This window comes from Cyprinus carpio, chromosome B13 (genome assembly GCF_018340385.1).
Source record: "Cyprinus carpio isolate SPL01 chromosome B13, ASM1834038v1, whole genome shotgun sequence".
Taxonomy (NCBI): Eukaryota; Metazoa; Chordata; class Actinopteri; order Cypriniformes; family Cyprinidae; genus Cyprinus; species Cyprinus carpio.
In genome coordinates, this window is record NC_056609.1 from 19,845,484 (window position 1) to 19,866,476 (window position 20,993).

At 39.2% G+C, this 20,993-nt stretch overlaps 1 protein-coding gene across 1 annotated transcript; it reads right to left on the reverse strand.

Moving 5' to 3' along the window:
- Nucleotides 1-209: 209 nt before the first annotated feature.
- LOC109100610 (thyroid receptor-interacting protein 11-like) lies at nucleotides 210-20,971 on the reverse strand. Its single transcript, XM_042737135.1, has 22 exons — nucleotides 20,398-20,971; nucleotides 17,759-17,835; nucleotides 17,397-17,507; nucleotides 16,962-17,267; nucleotides 16,802-16,873; nucleotides 16,532-16,697; nucleotides 16,044-16,382; nucleotides 15,888-15,928; nucleotides 15,569-15,667; nucleotides 15,160-15,366; nucleotides 12,304-15,042; nucleotides 11,829-12,110; nucleotides 11,204-11,344; nucleotides 10,863-11,056; nucleotides 9,371-9,534; nucleotides 9,052-9,155; nucleotides 8,852-8,951; nucleotides 4,788-4,869; nucleotides 4,553-4,667; nucleotides 2,483-2,605; nucleotides 2,258-2,396; nucleotides 210-1,538 (listed from the first exon to the last, which is right to left on the reverse strand). The coding sequence occupies exons 1-22, from the start codon at nucleotides 20,534-20,536 to the stop codon at nucleotides 1,315-1,317; spliced, it is 5,964 nt and encodes a 1,987-aa protein (XP_042593069.1). The 5' UTR covers nucleotides 20,537-20,971; the 3' UTR covers nucleotides 210-1,314.
- Nucleotides 20,972-20,993: the final 22 nt, after the last annotated feature.

Here is a 20,993-nt window from a genome sequence, read left to right on the forward strand (position 1 = left end):
CGTATATAAGTCTTGTATATGGAAAAGTACTGCACAATTTAAGGATTAGATTTACTTATTAATTACCAAACAGCAGGAGTTCCTTTTGCATAGTTATCATTAAGAGGCCTATTTCTAAATAAAAACACTATTGCAAGTGAACTGTAACAACTTCATATTAAAAAAAAGCTCTTAAGTGGCTGAATAAAATAAAAGGGAAAATGCAAATATACATAGAAGAGAATAGTTTATTCAGCAGAAAAGAGAAACAATGTTGTTGACTATCACTTTCATGAGGAGGCTTTCAAACTTCAAAAAGATTGATCAACTTTAAATAAACACCAGCGCAAAATATATACCCTAAAATGTATAAATGTATCTTAAACCTATACATTTAAGTGCACCCAACTTTTATGAAAAATATAGTAACCAAAAAGAGAATTACTAAGGCCATTTTCTCAAAAAAAAATTATATTCTTCATATTAGGCCTCAAGGAAATGGCGATTTTAATTATTTGGTATGAACCCACTGAATTAGGAGTCTTGTGATATAATAAACTAATGTTTATTATAACTGAGGTGTATTATTTGTTTTTAAACAATTTTAAAATATACAGGTCATTTTTACACTTAATTTGCACTCTTGTTTTCCTTTCTGTGTGCATGTTTTCCAAATTTTATATACATGTTTCTTTCTACCTTAAAAAGCATATGCCCACTGCATAAACAGTGAAAAATATGATTGATGTACAAATAAATAACACAACTGCACGCTTGTACTGCATGGGAGCATGAGCAGCAGTCTAAATCCAGGATCAAATGTCACTTCTTGATTAACTGCTATTGTGCCTGCCATACCATACGGCCAACCACTCATAGCACTCAAAATGGGAGGATTTTGAAAGACTATCTGTAGCGTTTTTGCAGAAGTGGAAAAGGTTTAATAAATCCATTTGTGTAGTGGATGCCAGACAGCATCAGACAGTCTCTCAACACGCTAGAAAAACATTAAACACCTCTCTGTCTAAAAATGACAAGCTGAATGTTTGCACGACATTAAATAAATGTTGGGAGAAGGTCACAAGAATATTCGATAATGCAATCTTCACCAGCTTGCAAACAGAATTCAATTCTGTCAAACTTAGGCCTCAGTTTAGTCAAAATTAACAAGCACGGCAGCCCTTAGATGCTTTATTTTTCATTTATTCCGATGGCAATCAGCCATTTTAGTAAATATTTGAATCCATGACATGGCCCAGTTTTCTGTTTCCATCTGCCGGAACGTAGTGTTCTGTTAAGATAAAGTGCTTTGAGTGGCAGTACAGGTGGCTGATATCACTGCTTGAGCAAATCTTTGAGCACAGCTCCACCGCTGGCCTCAGCCGACACAGGTACAGGTGTGAAGGTGGGCAGGGCGTCTGAGATGGGCTTCATAAGCAGGTGGCCCCCAGCACCTGCAGTGCTGCCTGAACCTGCGGGATTGAGGAGGGGTACGGCTGCAGACCGGGGTGCCAGGAAGGGGTTTGAATCCCCAGTGCGCTTACCTGGGCCTGAAACACCTGAAAGAACACAGATCACAGATATACAAGACCTGTTTGTACCAAGAAAGATAATTATGATTATAGCTATATTGGTGTTCAGACCAACAAGGAATTGTAAAACGTAAAATCTAAAATCAGATGGATCCTAATTGGTTGTCAAAGTGTGTATTGTTTATCAGGAGGAAAACATTTGTTCTGAAAATCATCCCAACGAAATTGTTCCTCTGTGTTATTATCATTAAAGCTGTGGTGTGGACTTTCCATATTTTCAAAAAATAAGAACAATTATTAAAACTTTTTGGTTAACATCCATGGTATGAATGGGCCTGACCTATGAAATGTAAAAAATAATGGACGCACCAATATTAAAATTCTGGACAGTTAAAATTATTTTAATGTTATAGCTGATAATTGACAAAAATTTCATATTAAATCTGATACCATTTTCGCAAACTAAATGTAAAAAAAAAGATAAATATTTTAATAATAATATATTTTTATAATATTATAAATGATAATATAATTATATTAATTAAATGTTTAATCTTTTTGAAAAATTGCAAACTATTTATCTGGAGATGCACTATGTATTACATTAACATTTTTTTACAAATAAAAAATCCAAAACTATAATTTGTAAAGTTCAGTAAAAATTGTGTAAACATAAAAAAAAAACTAATATGGGCTGATAACAATAAATTAATAAATGTATTCCTAGATTTTACGTGACATTATACCTGATGCAGGTGTGCTTGCAGTACTCCGGCCAGGTGGGGGCGCACTCAGAGGCTTGATGTCATAAACAGGTAATTTAGGGGCAGGAAGTGCAGGAGTAGACTCCACCTGCAGGAACTTCACGAACATCTCTGAGAAGGACTTTAAAACACAGATACTAGTGTAAGAGGAAGATGCATGTGTATAATAATGTGTGCGTGTGTTCATGCATTTTTATGTGTGCCTACCGAATTAAGGTTCTGTGTATGGGTAGGCCTTTGGGGAGTGTTGGGTACACTCTGAACAGCTCTGCCTCCCAGCCAACTTGAGACCCATCCGGTCACCCCACTCTTGCCTTCTTCCTGTAACAACTGAAGAAATAGAGAACATTAAGTCAGTAGGACAGTAGGTTAGAGGGAATGTTTGTGTGTGGTCTTTGGTTGTGCGTGTAAAAAAACTCAACATAACTGTGTAAAGTTCAAAGAGGTACTGCTACAAAAATGTCCCTGTCCTCAAAGCACTCAGACCAGAGCAAATGAATACAGCCTTTGAAATAAAACCACTGAATCAGACTTTTTAAACCAAAAAAGCAGACAAGGATTATTTTTAGTCTTTAGAGCGGTATACAAAAGTTGGAAAACCTAATGTGTAGCAAAAAAAAATAAAAAAAAATAAAAGAGAGATAAGGTGTGGAGTGGAAAAAGAAAATATGGGTTGAAATGGAAAGTGGATTGTCTGACCCAGAAACACACACACACTCATATTTACTTTCCTTCTCTCCCTCTTTCTTCTCTGGGGGCTGTTGGGTAATTCTGCTCACAACTTGCTGAATAGTTGGAGTCTCTCCTGCCAGACTCCAGCCTACTTCTATGGAATTGTGGGTAAGGAAATGGTTTTGGGGTATGGATGGCATGAGCCCGTCATCTAATTCATTCTTTGTCTCTCGCAGTCTCTAACTGCTGCTTTCTGCCTGCTGTCTGTGTCTCATATTGTTTGCTTGCTTTATCAATCTCTTATTTCCATCGGTCATCTGTAATAAGAACCATCGGGATTGGACTTGAAAAAAAATTACATTTATTAACAGCATACTCAGTATATTAATGAAAAACAAAATGTATGCTAACGTGAGGGTATGTATTAAATTCTATAATAAGGTTGTGTTGTCTTATGTAAATTACTTTGGATTTTCTTTATGCCCTTTTCTGGTCCTACTGTGAACAATTTATTATGCATGCTAAAATGAAAAATAATACTCTCTCTTCCTGTGAAAAAAAATTTCCAGTCACTTAGGCTGCTCAAGATATTAAATAATGTAATCCAATAGCCAAATAGCTAATTAAAGTTTGAGCAAACTTGCATTCCCATTCTGGTATGTAACGCCCACGTTTCACAGTCAAATTAATTCCCATTTTTCCCTCACTGAATATCCAGCTTCACTTGGAAATACAACACATTATGGAAGTAAAATGGGTTGCGAACTACTGGAGCACAATTTGTTGAAAAAGGAAAAACCCCACAGATTTTGACCCTTCGAGGACAATAGCTAAAATTATTATGGCTTTTCCAAGAAAAAAAAAACAATTAAACCACATCCTGCTTTATCATCAGAACTGATCTGTTCCTGTTATTGAGAAAATCAGCCCCACCAGGATCAAAACGGAAAAACAGCAATTCGAACAGAACACAAATCAGCTCTATTAGCAGTCAGCCAAATGAATGCGGTCATATGCATGCAGAGTTTTCAGGGATGCTTATGTGACATTTAGTACAGGCTGTCCTAACAAGACCAGAAACCTCTATACCCAGATTACCAGCGAGGACCGAATGCAACTTGAAATCATCCTTCAAAGGTCTCAAACAAGGACTTTTTTCAACAAGACCAGCGTGGGCAGCTTGAGGTTTGTGCCAAATTAAACACATGAGGTAAGATGAGTGGAAAAATCTGATAAAAACCTTCACGCTGACATCAAACGACAGATAATTGGAAAAAATGTAATCAGAGAACCGAACATAAGGAGTCAGGAGGTCAAATATTAAACCCACACGTTTAACAGTCATGTTTCAAGGGTGAGACAAGAACTGGAGCAGAGCCACAGTTGAGAGTGATGAAAAGTAGGAGGAATTCCACAAACCCAGTCAGACACAATGGTGAATGGCTGCTCCTTCTCTTTGAAAAATTGGACTTGACAATATCGGATGAATGTAAATATGCAGGCACATGCAGATTTGTGAAAAGGAATACTTGCATTTAAAAAGTCAATTCAAAAGGGAGGATAAAGAGAAATCCACAGTATGAGAAGCAGAGAGCGCTGACCCACCTCGGACACCTCATCTCGGTCCAACCCAAGCACATTACCCATAAGCCTCAGCACCTCAGAGCGCTTGTTTCGGGGGGTATGAAAATAGCCCAGGTAAAGATTCTTCATCAGAACCCTGTGTCAGAAGTAAATCATGTTAGATGATATTTCACAGGAACACCCTTTTGAAAATATTTGGATCTACATATGTATATATATGAAATATGTTTCCAGTGCAGATGTGTTTTGGACTCACTTATCCACTTTGCCTTCGGTGCTATTCAGGAGGTTCATCAGTTTTCTCTGAGCCTCTTCCAACATCTCCTGTCTCACATCCACTGCAAAACACACGCACATGTTTGAGTATTTTGTGATATTTTCCCATACATTGCTGAGTTATGGGCTAATTCATAAAACAAACAATTTCATTTGCTAATGTCTGGCTTCTGTCAGATATGGTAGTGTCTAAGGGTCCAAAAACGTTTTCCTACACGATTCTTTTTCATTTCTGGCAATGAAATTGAATAACTGAATTTTATACATAGACGCACTACAATTCAAAAATTTGGAGTGGAGTGAGTAAAACATTTTTTTTTTTTTGCAAGCAAGAAAGTATTACTTTTGTGAAGCAAAGGCATTAAATTGTACAAAAGAGACAGTAAAAACATTTGTTACTTTGAAATATATTTTTCAAATAAATGCTGTTCTTTTGAACTTTCTATTTAACATAAAACCCTGAAAATGTATCATGGCTACCATGACTGCTTTTCAAGACTGATAATAATAAGAAAAGTTTTTTGAGCACCAAATCAGTATATTAGAGTGATTTCTGAAGGATCATGTGACACTGAAGACTTAATTAGTAGTAATGGCTGGTAAAAAAAAATTCAGCTTTGCCATCACAGAAATAAATTACATTTGAAAAGATATTAAAATACATTATTATGCTGAAGTTCCTTATAAAGTCACAAGCCATTGGCAAGTTTTACATGCACATGCTGTGTTTGTGAGATGCAGACAGAGCTTTCAGCAGAAGGTGGTATATGACTTTGTTATGCATTAATGCAAACAGTAGAGAACAAGTGTTTGTGCTGAAAGAATAAGTATGTGTGTCTGCACCTTAACATAAACAGTAATAACAGTGGTATGGGGTTCAGTGTGTCTGGGAATGTCTTGTGGAGTAAAAACAAAGAAGTGTGAGAATATGACGTGCTCTAAATGCCTTTATCACAAACGCCCTTCGCTGGTCCAGACCATTTGGCTCTTAAGAACCCTTTTGCTCTGATACTCTACCTCCTGAGACCACACCAACTGAGCGATAAGAAAGGGTGAGAGAGTTCCTGTCTGTGCTAAACACCCTGGAATGTCTGTCGGCTGCACTTGTGCTTTGCTAAGCAAAAATGAACCATTCTGTCTACGGTCTCTTCAGTCTTTTTTGACAGATGCAGTAAAAATCCCAGCGCTCATCCCTCAACCTCCTCTCCCTCTCAGACCGACAGCACCGTATTGTTGATTTGGGGCTTGATACGGACAGAGAAGAAAGGGATAGGTGAGATAGAAAGACATGGTGGATGGAAAAAGAGAATCTTTGTCTACACAATTTGGCTACTGACATGCCATAAATATTATCTCTCTGACAGAGAGGAGATGCGAAGGAATGCTAAACATCTATACCATCTACAGACTTGGCCGTTCTCTGCATCTCTCTTACAAACACAAACGTGTGTTTCTTAATGTCTGCACTGATATGAATCAAACTTAAACCACTCCATAAAACAGTCTCAAAGAGTTGAACATAATTTAATGGTTCCTGATGTTCCTAGTCCCGTTGACGTTCACGAGTCTCTTCAGAAAAGTGGTTTACAGTGCTACATCTCAGATAATGTGCCATGAGTTGTGTGTCAACCCGGCTTGAGAGCTAGTCTTTTGCGCACAACATTTTTGTGGCGTATTTTAGTGTTTTATGGGATTGTGTCTGCTGTAATGGATATGATATTATACGTGCTGTGCAACAGGTTCATAAGGTTAATTCAAGTAGCAAAGCTACAAAATAAAATGCTTCTTATTAATAATAACTATTATTTTTATTAACCAATAACCACAACATGAACTCAGTTACAATGCACATTATGCACACTAGGGCTGAACGATATATCGTTATCGTATCTATATCTAGATATGAACTTTCAAGATATTACTATCGAAAAAAGCAACGATATAGATTTCCCCTCTCCGCGCTCGCCCTGCATACAACTCTGGCAGTCACAACAAACATCAGTTTTACGAGTGCCCTTGAATGCACCGCTAAAGCCAGCGCGCACACACTACCAGGGACGTGGGAACTATATTGTGAGAGGGGCGGCGGCGTTTCCATGGTGACGCGTCATTGCTTGTCACGTGACACACCGTAGCAGCAACAGCGCTGAATGAATGATGATCTGCTTTTATGTCATTTTTCCTTTTTTATTCAGAATATTCACAAATGTGTTAGCTATGGCATGAAATATCTGATATTCCGATTGTCAAATACATGCAAGTGGAAGTATATTGTTGTTTAAACACCTTTATAACGATCGCGTTAATTGAGCTGTATGCGCGATGGGCGCCGCCATCTTAGTTTGTGCCGCAGACGCAGTTCAGAGAATCGGATCTGTTGGATTTACAACCTCTATGTTTACAACACGTGAATTCATCCACTTCTCCCGAAATACTTAAAAGTAAGTGGCTGGTGAACTGGGAATAGAATAGAGTAAACATTGAAGTTACTTACACAATGTGTATCTGATATGAATAAAACGTGTCGAATTATAATGGAAAGGATTATTATTACCTCTTCCATAGACATCCTGTCTGAAGCCAGACATGGTTAACAAGCTAGTGTTCCTGGCAAAGAATCTGTAGAAGTTGTGCTGCCTGTAACTACCTCTGTTCTGTTAGCAGCAAATGCATTTTCTGCATACAGTTATGTGATCTTTTGAAGAATATAAATGTTGTTGCACTTCAATGCACTTTCAATGTTCCACCAGCTGCTGCATTTGTTATTTATTGTTAAAGCAGAGCTGCAGTAAAAGGTTTGATTTGTAATTTATTTTTTGGTAATTTACGTTAATGTTGATGACTTGTTCTTAAAAATAAAACTATACTTTCCACATTTTTTTGTATTTTGATCTTTTTATTTTTCTGAGAAATGCTTGGTTTTCACCGAACACGTAGTCATATCGTATTGTATCGATATCGAGATATCTGGCATGAAAATCGAGATATGAAATTTTGTCCATATCGTTCAGCCCTAATGCACACTCTGAATTCAACTGAATCTAATAAATGACTCTAAATTAAGAGATTCTGAATCAGAATCAAACTGACCCAGCCTTAGTTTTTTTTCCCCCTGTGGTTGATTAGTCCCTAAGCACCATTTAATTAGAATTTTGTGTTTCTGTATTCTGCATCCTTCTTTATTAAAATAAATTCAGAGATTCTGAATCAAAATCAAACTGAATCAGGAAATAAATGCTGATACCCAGACTTTGTTTTTGCTATGATTGATTTATTTGAATTGTGCTTCTGTATTCTTTCTTCATTCTATTCTGATCATGTTCAGTGGTTCTCAACAAAGGGCCCAGGGCCTCAGCAAATGTCCAATGGGACAAAACCTCATTAAAATGCAAGCAACACAAAAATTGAGATGTAAATTGATATTTTCCCATTAAAAAACGTTACTGAAATCAAACAGACCCTTATAAAAATCACAAAATAAATTGTTTTTAATTAATTTAATACATCAACTCTCCGAGTTTCTGTTACGAAAGTTAGAAAACAACCAACTTAGTCAACTTAATGTAGTCAGATTTTCATGCTCTTTCAATCGTGTAAACTGTGCGTTTACATTCCATCGGTGTTATCATGAAACCCACGACACACAACAAAAACAGCTCCGATCTCCATTCACCAGTTGTTGACGTTTGAAATTGCAGCGAATGAAGATGTAGCTTTCGACCAGTACAGTTAGCTTTACAGAGTTCCTGCTGCCGGTGCGAATGCAACCAGGAAAATGGCCCAAGGGGGGAAAATTGTCCTTTAGGCACCACCATGCTGGCCAATTCCTAGAACTGAGTTCTTAGAACTACAAAGCCCCTAATGTTGTCATAATAACAGGAGAAATACCAGAGGAATTATCTTAGCCAATATTGGAGGCCTTCAAGTCAAAAGGTTGAGAACCACTGTCCTTGTTAAACAATAAGGTGAAATGCTGAGATAATTTCTAGGAAAACTCTCAAGCTCTGACTTCAAAGTCATTCACTTGCTGACATTTGGTCTCACCTTGTTTCTTCAGATCTTCTATCTCCTCCTCTTTGAGGTCCAGCTGGTCAGTGAGGCGAGAAGCAGATTCTAGAGCTGCGTTTGCTTCATCCAGGTTTATCTAAGATTACACACACAGACACAGAACATTAACATAAATACTTGTGACAAACATGGTGCAGAAAGGACAGAGGTTTGTACATAAGTCTGTTTGAACTGACTTGCAGAGCAGCTGCCTGATCCTGAATATTTTCTGCTTTAGTTCTCCACTCTTCTTTCTCCCTCTTGTGTTTTTCCAGTTCTGCTGAGTACATGGCTTTTTCTTCTGTAAAGAGAGATACAAATGTCAAGATTGTTCAAGACTGAAGACTTACTGCAGATTCCTCTCTTAATCCAAACATTTTAAAAAGAAATATCTGAATATTACACTCCAATCTACATTTGTAATTACTTTAATGGCCTTCATTCCGTACAAGAAAGACTTTTTTCTTAATAAATTACAATAATACTGGAATAGCAAAAAAGTAAGTGCGCACTTGCCTTGTTGAAACTGTTCTAACACCATCTGCAGGTTAGAGAGTGACACTGCATACTGGTTGACCTGATCCTGAGAAGCACGGAGCTGAATAAGTGCTTCATCTCTCTGTCTGACAGCACCATTCAGCTGCTCCTGAAGAGACTCGACCTGCAGGCTAGCCTGCTGACTACACACACACACACACACAGTTAGACATTAGTGAGGATAAACCTATATATATATATATATATATATATATATATATATATATATATATATATATATATATATACACATACATACAGTATATACTGTATACACTTATAATATACAATATAATGAGTACACTGAAAATGGCTATGATATAAAATACAGCTGCAAGCAGCGATTAAGAGGCCAAGCACAAATGAGTCCATCAGATCAGTTGAAAAAATTTGTAACTAAAGATATTTGTTGATGATTTTAAGCAAAATGGTTGAAAACCCATAGATACAATTACTTGTAATATGACAACTGCTTTTTGGCAAATTACTTTTGACCAACAGGTTGTGCTGCCACCAAACTGATCTGGTGTTGTCAGTGTTGTTGGGTGACAATGACACACAAAGTTTGCAGTCAATATGCCAAAGCATTGTAGAAATACAGCCTCAGATCCAGTTTGGCATCATGCCATTAAATGATAAGAAATCCAAAAACAGTTTGATCTGTCAAAGCATGGTGAAAATCACACAAACCATCTAGAATGAAAACTTTAAAAAGGAGGTTTTTGGAACATACAAAATGGCAGGAAAATAGAAAATTATGCGATATGGTGCAACTGATTCAATATGAGCCGGTGAATTAAGGAATAATTTAAAGGTTCTAGCACTTGTGGTTCAAATGGCATTAGCCTAAACATCAGTGCAAATTTGAGCTGTTGGTGGTGCTGGAGGGTTTGAGTTAGAGATTCTAGATTTGCTGTGGTTAATGTCGACACTGTCCTCTTTCTATATGCCAAATTTCATAACTTTCCTGCAAGCTGGTCTATGGGTTGCCATAGGCTCAAAAGCAGAAGTAGACATCTAAAGAGCAGGAGAAGACGACTCAAGAGCTGGAGAAGAAGACTCAAGAACAAGAAAAGAGGTAGAAAGAGGAGAAGACAACTAATGGATGTAATAGGTGCCTTTGCATCTTTGGTGCTTAGCCCCAATTATATAAGCATATATGAGATGGAAACAAACAACAGTATAAAAAGAGACTAGTGAGGCCAGGAGAAAGACGCTGGAAGCAAATTCTGTTGTTGTTTTTGGCCTTTTTTGCCTTTATTAGGACAGGACAGTAATTTAGACAGGAAGAGAAATGGAGAGGGGGGTCAGGGGTATGATCGGGAAAGGTCCACAAGTTGGGACTCGAACTCGGGACGCTCAAAGCGCTACAGCGCTAGATGTCACGCGCTGCCCATGAGGCTATTGGTGCCGACAGCAAATTCTTAAGTTTTAAGCAAGCAATCACACCAACAGACTAAAACAGACCCACCTTGCACTCTCCACAGCATTTGAGGAAGATGTTAACCTCTCTTCCAGGAGTGCCACTCTGCGTCTCAGCTCTCCCTCCCTGTCCTCAGCTGCCAAAGCCTCACGTGTGTACGAATCCTCAATCTCTAACAGATGATTGCGCAAACGCTCCACCTCCTGCTTCAGGCGCTGCTCTTTATCTTGTGTGTGCTGCAGCTATATACAGATGAAAATGAAAAATTAAAATATATTTTTAATGGATGCAACTGGATATTAAATTGAATTGGGACAAGGTAAGAGTTAATGTTTTCAATGTTTTAGTAGGGCAATAGAGCACAGCAATTTAATATTGGCCTTTGCTACCTCACTCTGAAGAGCAGTCGTCTCCATTTGTTTTTGTTTGAGGGCCATCATCACTTGATCTCTTTCCTGCTGAAACAACACTGCCTTCTCCTGCATGGACTTAACTTCATTCAACAATTGGTTCAGTTCACCAGATTTACCCTGACGTACAGACAAAGGCAGAATAAGTTAACTTCACAACACATATAGCACTAGAACAGTCCAGAACACGTTGTATGCCTTCATTGGCATTAACATTACAAATGTGAATTGTTCCCACTGAAATTATTTTGGAGAGTGGGTAAACAGAATTAAATAATAATAATAATAATAATAATAATAATAATTAAATAATATTCAAAGTTACTACTGTTCAAAATTGTAGGATGAGCAATATTTTTGTTTTTGAAAGAAGTCTCGAATGCTCAATAAGTTTACATTTATTTGATCAAAAATACAGTAAAAATATTAATATTGTGAAACAATACATTAAATTTAAAAATAACTTTTCTTTTTTATTATTTTAAAATGGTATTTCTTCCTTAGAAAGCAAAGCAGAATTCATTGTTTAAGAATTTCTAACATTTTAAAAAGGACACATTATACACATTTTTTTGTATTTAAAAAAAAACACAAACAAACAAACCTGCTCTTTATCTTTTAGCATCTTCTCCATGGCAGTGGCCTTCTCATTCACAGCACTGAACTGAAACTCTCGTTCCCGAAGCAACAGTGACACCTGCATGTTGGTTTCCTGCAGGGCACGGAACTCTGTCTCTTTCTCACGAGCTTTTGCCGCTATCGCTTCATTCTCCTCCTTTAGCTTCTTCACATCGAGTTCCAGGATCAGGGCACGCTCCTTCAGATTTGTCACAGCCTGCTTCAAGACCTCGTTGTCATTTTCACGATTACGTAAACTTTCACTCACCTAGTTTGTACAAGAAAAAATATCACATAAGGTTAGGATTAACAAAATTATTCAGAGATTTTTTTTAAGTGTATCTAAAATCATAACGCATTTCATGCACAAACTTTGGAATGTAAACACCATCTCTTACTCAAATCTCAAAACTGACATTTTACTCCTTCCAGACATTCAACACATAAGAATTGTAAGTCACCTGACAGAGTTGGTCTCCCTTGGTCTTAATGAGCAGATCTTTCTCTCTGAGGGAGCGCTGTAGCGATTCTTGCTTCTCTCTGGCCTGCTTGAGCTCCTCTGCATGGCTTCTCTGCTCATTTTCAGACAGAGATGCAGAATTTGACAAGCGGTGATTGTTTTCCTGCAGAGTTCTTATCATGCTCTCCTTCTCTGCTAAAATTCTCTGCATTGACTGCAACTCCTGATTTAGGCTCTCATCTTGGCCTGGTGGTGCTGCCCCCTTCAGGTTTGGAGGGGCAAATGCCTGGGTGGCCATCATAGCGGAAGCTTCTGGAGATTGCTTGACACTGCCAAGCTTCCCAAGCAGGACGTCTTTGGTACTACTTAGCTGACTGATGGTCTGCTGCACCTGTGCCAGCTCTTGACTCAACAATCCCAAGGTTTTCTCTTTCTGCTCATAGCTCTGAATAAGTCTGGAGTAATCCACCGAGAGCTGTGAGCTACAGTCACTATCTGCAGAAACCTGTCCCTGCAGCTTGAGCAGCTCCTCTTGTAGCTGAGCAGATTCATGCTGCATGTTCCTCACAGTCGTGATCACCTGCTGCTTCCACTCCTCCATCTTCTTCACTTGCTGTTTGAGAGTGTCACGTTCTTGTAGGAGCTCCTCAAACTGGTTGCTGCTAACACCCCCCGAGCCACCACTCACAGAATCGCCTACACCAGATGTCTGGAGGACAGAGACCAGGGTCTGACATTTCTGAGTCAGGGCGTCAATCTCGATATCCTTCTCACGAATGATGCGGGAGAGGTTCTGAATGGTCTCTCGAAACATCTCCTGACTGCCTGAAGGGTCGCTCATTGTGGAGAGCCGCTGGTTTTCTTGCTGGAGCTTCAACAAGGTGGCTTCCTTTGCTGCAATAATGTCCATAATGCGATGGTAGTCTGAACGCAGCTGGCTGTTTTCTCTGGTCTTCTCGTTGAGCACGGCCAACACCTGTTCACGCTCCACTGCATACGCCTGCAACTGCTGCTGCAGGAACATCACATCTTGACCATGGCCACCAGATACTCGAGCGTGGAGTGCCTGGATTTCTAGATCTTTTTGAAGCACCATCTGTGAGAGTTTTCCCAGCTCATTTTGAGAGACCACAAGCTGGTCGAGCTGTTTGGTTAGAGACAGGTTCTTCTCATTTAGCTGGTTAATTTCAGTCTCTTTCTCCTTGATGCCTTTCACAAGCTTCTCAATCTCCACCTTCGAAAGGTCATGTTTCTCGTTACCGTTTTCGCCATTCAGCGACTGGGTCTTGTCTTCCTGTAGGATTTCTACGGACTGTATTTGACTCTGTCCTTGTGTGCTCAGGCCCTCCACTTCTGACTGAAGCCGGACAATCTCCTCATCCTTAGCAGTGATCAGTCTTTCGTAATTGAGTGAGCTTTGTTCATGTCTTGTCCGTGCTTGCTCAAGTTCACTCTGTAGCACCTGCAGAGAACGCTGGGACTGCAGCGCTGTAGCCTGCTGCTCCTCTGATACCTTTCTCAATGATTGGACCTCTTCTTCGAATTGATCTCTGGCAGCTTTGAGCTGGGCCACCTCAGTCTCAAGCTCTGTGATGATGTCCAGTGTCCGTGGCTCTGACAATAATGGCGGTCTGCTTTGCTGGTCCCTCAGACGGTCGATCTCTTCTTTTAGATGGCTGTTTTCTTCCTTCATGGCCCCAAGCTGTTTGTCCTTCTCCTCCACTGACTTTCTTAGAGAGTCACACTCTTGAGTTGCTCCCAAGAACTTGTGCTCTAATTCCTGTTGTGCTTCTATAGCTTGAGCTTTTAGGGTTTCGGCAAAAGTGTTCTTCTCCTGCAAAAGCTCGGTGAGTTGATTTTGGCCTGCCACAGTGATGTCCAGCATCTCACTGGTGTCTCTGTGGTCAGAGACCATCTGCTCCATCTCACGCTTGAGTTCTGCAATTGAGAGATCTTTTTCCTGATTCAGTTTCACCATTCGCTCGTGTTCGGTCTGTAGCGCAGAAGCGTCCAGAGAGCGCGCTCTGGTTAGTTCGTCGACGGTCTGTTGATACTGTTTGGACTGTTCTGATAGTCGCTTCTCAGTCTGGCTTAGCTCAGATTCTAACTGGCTCTTCTCTAGTTTCAAGGCTTCAATGCGGGTCTCCTTCTCCAGGGACATCCTGCTTAGAGAGGCTTGACCATCTTGGATCTGCTTTTCCAAACTCTCAATCTTTTCTAAAGCCTGAGTGCTCTCTTCTTTCAACTTTCTATTTTCAATTTTCAATTCAAAATCCTCTGAAACGGCCCTCTCGTAGGAGGTCTTTACTTCTGCTAACTTTGTTCTCAAGTCCTGGATCTCTTTATCCCTTGTCTCAAGTACCTTCCTGTGTTCCTCTAACACGTTCCCCTGCTCCCCAGAATGACTTAACTTCTCACAAAGAGCAGTAAGTTCTGTCTCTCTTTCCTGAAGCGCCCTCTTGAGGTCAGAGGACTCCTGCCGCAGCTCTTTGCCAAGATCCTGTGACTTGCACAACTTTTCCCTCAACTCTTTTACTGTGGATTCCAGTTGTTGCTTTGCCATGTGCAGTTCATTCAAGGAGAAGGCCCTTTGACTTAGCTTCTCCCCCTGAGCTTCCAGCTCCAGTTGAAGAGTTCGTCTCTGCTCAAGGGAGGAGTTGAGATCTGACTGAAGATGGGATTTTTCCGCATCAGCCTGTGTTTTCTTCAGGGACAGCTGTTCCTTCACTGCAATAAGATGCTGGAGAAAGAAAACCGTTTAAGTATGTAGTATATCAACTCAAATTCTAAACACATTAAACAGATCCAATAATTGTATTCTGTCTAATAAATTCATACACTGGTCTAAAAAGAGTACCTGTGTGGCCTCCTGGTTCTGCTTGTCCAGTTCTTCCAGTTCAGCACTGAGTGTCTCTATATCAAGATGGGCTTGCTTTAGAGCTTGCTCCCGTTGGACTAGCTGACTCTTTAGGTCTGAAACTTCCTGTGACAGTTCCAGAACACTTTCTGACTCTCCTGCCTTGTGTCTCTCCTCGGCCAGGGTCAGTCTGTCAACTAATGCAAGCTAATGAAGAAAAAGAAAAAGGGTATGAAACTAATGTCAGTTAAGTGTAAATTACCATTTACATGATAACATGCAAGTGTCCTTTCAAAAAGCTATTGAAATATTGATTGCCCCACCTTCAAAGATTTTTTTTGAACTTCTGTTCAAAAACAGGAAGAAACAGGTATTAGTGTGTACCATAATATTGTCAATATTCACATACCTTTTCTCTCTCCACCTCTTCCTTCTCTTTCCTGAGGGTATCAATGATGGTGTTGAGCTCCAGTATGTCAGCATGTTCTACTTCTTCTGTAGGACTGCTCTGAATTAAATTAAAAAATAAAAATGTAAAACGTATTGACACTCATCCCACACTTACATTATTTGCAGAGGCAACCAGAAAGAGTCCAAATACTTTATCTTAATTTTGAACATTTTATCAATTGTTTTATATTTGAATCCTCAGCATGGCTAAAAACATCTAAATATTATTGGGCTACAAAATTTTAAATTGTCCAGAGGAAGGTTTTTAGCAAATTTACCTCACTGAGAGTCTTCAATCTAGCCATCTCTTTCTCTGCATCTAAAATAAAATACAAAAATATAACAAATATGAGAGAGCAGTATGAGCAGTATCAGAATTTTTCCCTCCAAGAACATATGATTTGATCATACACAATTTCTTGTGTTCTCTATACCTGCCAGAGCTTTTTTCAGGGTTTGTATCTCATTGTCATGCTGGGCTTTCAGCATAGACTTCCCTTCCTGTTCCTGTACTCGAGCCTGGAGTTCGTTTACAGACTTCTGAAGGCGACTGTAATTCTGCAACAATTCTTTATTTTCTGCTGTAGCCTCCTCCTTCTCCCTCTTTAGCTTGGCCTTCTGATGCTCTGCCTCCTCAAAACTGGCCAATAGATCTCTGTGCTGTTTGCGCTGAAGCTCTGCCTCCTCCTGTAAAGACTGTATGGTCGATTGCAACTCTTGATGTTTGCTGGAGTCCTGTACAGTGGTTGATTTTTGGACAACACTTGCACCTTCTGAAGAAGATGGAGATAAACACAGCGTTGTACTCAAAATTCAACTGTTTCAAAACTACAAAATACAAATCAAATGCATTATCTGCATTTAAAAAGTTAAAAATTGTCCTGACTTTTATTTCCAATATCCATCAAAGTTTTATTCTCACCACTTTGAAGCTGCTCCTCAAGCTCTTCGATTCTCTCCTCATACTCTGCCAGCTCCTCTCTGTGCCGTTTTGAGATTTCAGACATTTTCTGCCTCTGGGCATCCTGCACTGCAGCTAGTTCGTGCTGGTGCTCATCCACCTCCCGTGCCATTTCCTCTCTAAGCTCCTGATTGGGTCAGAACGTCAGTTGGGTTAAAAACAGAACCAGATCCCAAGCACTGACCAACAGGAAAGCACCTACTCTTTGTTATAGATGAAAAGGTTTTTCACCTTGATCATTCTTTGCATTTTCAGAACTTCACCCTGGTCTCCGTTACCATCAACTCCTGGTAGCTTGGATGCCTGATAAATTGAAATATAAGAAATATATATTGAAACCTAATTCTAGTTTATAGCTCTCTCATGATATAATTTTAAAATTAAAAGTGACCTGAGCAACTCTCCTCCAGTGGGCCACTTCAGCCTCTAGACGATGCACCTCACTGGAAAGACGGTTAATTTCCTGCTGTGACCACAGGACATCACTGAGGTCCACCTCATCACCATGGAAGCCTTGATGGACAGCTGTAGACCGATGCAGAAAGGAAGAGGAAGTAGTGGTAGTGGCAGCAGTGGTAACAGGAAGTACAGCAGCATCAGAGGATGCTTGAGCCTGAGCAGAATGAGCAGAATGTTGGAGTTTCTGAACCTCCTCCTGCAGACCGCTCTGACGGGCCTTGAGGTGACTGATCTCCACCTTTACAACAATAAACACACACAATATCATCAGTATGATTCTAAACTGTTGAAATTCTCCCACTATAATTAGATAAGTGTAATTCTTATCCTTTCCCAAAAAGAAGTGGATTTAGTTTTGAGCCCAAACCTCTTTCTGTTGCAGGAGGCTTCTGTATTCCACTGACTGCTGTTTGACCTGAATCTCTGCCGCCTCCAGCTTCTCCTCCAGCTCAGAGTTTATTCTTCGCAAGCGCTCATACTAGACCACACAAAAGCAAATACATTAAAAAAAAAATCAATTGCAGATGTTAATGCACTGACAAAATGTTTTGGACAACTCATCCTTTAACTGAATTGTGGTGCATAATAAGGCATTTTTTAAAACAATGTGTACAAAATAAAAAGTAGAAATGACTTCATTTTCAAGCACACAAAACATTAGGTCTCATGACAGAATTAAGAAATATCTTCAGCATTAGACTAGGACTTATTTTCTGCTTGATTAATCACCTCTGATTTTTGTGCTGCATATAAAGTCTCCAGTTCTTGCAGTCTAGAGCTGGACACCTGCAGCTCAGAGGCAGCATCTGTAAGAAAGAAAAACATGCTGACATTTAATAGGCCATGGTTCCTGAAACAGCTGGGCCTATATCTGTGCATGCTGCTCTATTATACAGCAATTGTCTCAAGTGTGAGTCATAGAGTGACAAGTCCTTCCCATTTATCTAAATAAAAATATCTGATGAAAATGGTTATAAGATTTTCCATTTTCCAAAGGAATCATTTAAAGTCATTGTTTTAAAGGACACATTATTAAATTTTTGGGTGACTGTCCCTTTAAATAGGCTACCAACATTGCAGGAGGATCAAGTTCAGTTATTTTATCCCAGCAGCTGCACAGCCCCAGCAGATATTACATATCTATAACCAACAAGTACACTTAAATAAATACAGACTCCTAAGCAAATAACTAAAGTTATTAAAAAAAACACAATATAAATAAAACACTTGAGAGTGGAAAAAACAACAATAGAAAACAGCAGGTATTTGTCCACAAGCTCTAAACAGTAAGGTTCTAGTTCAACACGGTTCAGGTTCACGTGCCAAACAAGAGTGATTTACACACAAAGCACAGTGTGTTTCAAAACCATTTGCAGATCTCATGTATGCAAAAAAGACTAACATGAACTTATTTTCATTATTTAATGCAGAAAATATGGATTTGAGAAAAAAACTAGCACAAACCGCAGCAAGTTTGAGGTTAAACACAGTTAGCTGAACTAACTCACTACATTTGGGCATTAAGGAGCTATTTACCACAGGGTGGAGTAGCATAGTGTATAAAAGCAATAATAACTGTATTAAATTACCATTAGTTAGATGATCCTCTTGAAGTATCATGGAGCTAAGCTTAAGGCTACGGTTATGACCATGGCTCACTGCATGAATCTTATCGGGCTTGTTCACCCAGAAACATTTTTAGCCATAACACCACTCTGCAAGTTAACAGCAACTACTAAATAACTACTTGATATTGTGTTCCACAAAAAGTGATGGAGTCACTTCAATGTAGCCTTCATCTAAAGCAACTTATAACAATAACAGCGACAATACATCTGAAGCTCTGTCTTTCTCAAGGGCACATTGCATGTAGGTGGTCTCTGTTGTTGTGGAAGAGGACAAACCCCTACCAGGTGTCACACCTGCCACTTCCAAGCAGCCAGCCGAAAAACATTGCCAATATACCACTGGTAACAATTTACAATAAGTTTCTATATGTTAAAAGTAGTTTATGCAATAGATGACATGAAATAGCAATGAACAATATTGTTTAATCTACTTTGTTATGGTTATTTTTACATATAGGCCTAGCTACTAATATATTTTTAACATTTCAAGTTACAGATATTAACTTTACCATTATTATTACTCAATGTTTTAACCAGAAAAGACTCTCTGAGATTAAAAATCTCTTTCATAGGAATGTACAAGGAATGAACAAGAATTAACAATAAATAATATTACAGTTAGCGTATATTATTAAATGTTGTTCAGTGCTTTCATGACACCTTATGTTAACAAACATAACTTTTGGTAAAGTTGGCACACCACCTTTATGCAGTATAATCTGAAAGACAACAAAAGCAGGTGATTTTTTTGTAAGTCTGCTTTAAAACAGGCAGGTCGATAAATCGTGAGACATGACATATAGACTCAAGGTCTGTCTGCTTTGCTGGAAGCTGCTGATCAAAGTTCTCAGTGTGCTCTGTGTGTGTCTGTCCACTCCTCCAACGGGCAAAAAGGGCATATTGTTGGTTTAATAAAAAAAAAAAAAAAAAACTGTACTTCTGTGTTTGCAAAATTACTGAACCAGATACAAGGACCAAGGCAGAGATACACACCAGTTCTTAATATTAAGTCCTCATTCACAAAAGAAAGAAACATCCAGCACTTTCTGGATTAAGATCAAGTGCCTAAACTCCAGCCGAAGCTACACGTCTAATAGGGATTCAGCGACTGTATGCAAACAAACCTCTAACTGTGTCTTACTATAATTACTTCAGCCCAATGCATAAGCGCACTCAAAGTCCCTTTAAGGGTATTCTATAGTCTTTGGCGCACTGCAGCATCATATGACATTTGTAGAGAATGACAATGGAAATCTTAAAGGGACAGTTTACCCAAAGAGGCTGCAGGTCCCTAACATTTTCTTTTGTGTTCCTCAGAAAGTCAGTCATTTGGGTTTGGAAAAGTATAATAATTTTCATTTCTGAGAGCACTTTCCTTTTAATTTCTTTGACCAGATGCCAATATATATATATATATATATTTTTATTTTTATTTATTTGTATAGAAAATCACATCTTTTAAAAAAAAAAACTGCTAAAGTTTAGTCACATCTCAATAATCAGACAAAAACAATTAGCACATTTCACAGTGAGATTAACAAGCATTACTGGATTGTGTTCATAAACCAGTGATCATAAAACTGTTACATTCATTAGTATAGTCTACAGTTGTGATCATTAAATATAAACGCATAATAGACAACTATATAACAAAACAGCTGGCCATACTGTACAAACACTGTAAAAGTGCTAAATGTCTGTATGGGAAGTGAAACGATATCTTGACTGTTGTCAACTCACCTCCAACTTCCTCGGCGCTTTCCAGCAGAATATCTTTGGTAAAATTAGAGATCTGCCCGGTGAAAGAAGACAAGCTTCCCCCGACCTGACCCAAACTCTGACCCAGGCCAGAGCCTAACCCTCCCAGCCAAGACGACATGATGAGCCGAGCCGGATCTGACCCTCAATCACCGACCCGGGCCTCTCAGACACACATTGCATTGACAGCACAGATCCGTGCGAGCGAGGGCTTCATGTACTCAAGCTAATTAATAATAACTAGCGTTTCACGCTGGTTTGTTTTTAATAAACGTAATAATGATTAATCAGCGGCGCATCCGGATTCCAGCTGGTTCAAAACTTCATGACATAAACAAAGACAGAAAGCCGGGTTAAACGTGTTAAATCCACAGGATTCACGAAGATCTGGTCGACGGGTTATATCCACACATGGACAGGCAGGTTTCTGGTAAGGGGTTGTTTTGGGTCGCTATGTTTTTCACGCTGATTAAATGCCAGCTCGACCGCGGCCACCACAGCCGGACTAATCATCCGTCAGCGGAGACGTGGACAGCACAGATGGATTATGGGACGGTGGAGGACCAACACAGTCTTTC

Bases quoted from the DNA above. Each gene is read 5' to 3' on its own strand.
- LOC109100610 (XM_042737135.1), bottom strand. From the start codon at position 20,536: ATGTCGTCTTGGCTGGGAGGGTTAGGCTCTGGCCTGGGTCAGAGTTTG. The intron at 15,929-16,043 runs GTATAGAGAACA...ATTTTATTTTAG, and splicing joins CCTGAAAAAAGCTCTGGCAG to ATGCAGAGAAAGAGATGGCT. The intron at 2,397-2,482 runs GTAGGCACACAT...TGTGTTTTAAAG, and splicing joins ATACACAGAACCTTAATTCG to TCCTTCTCAGAGATGTTCGT.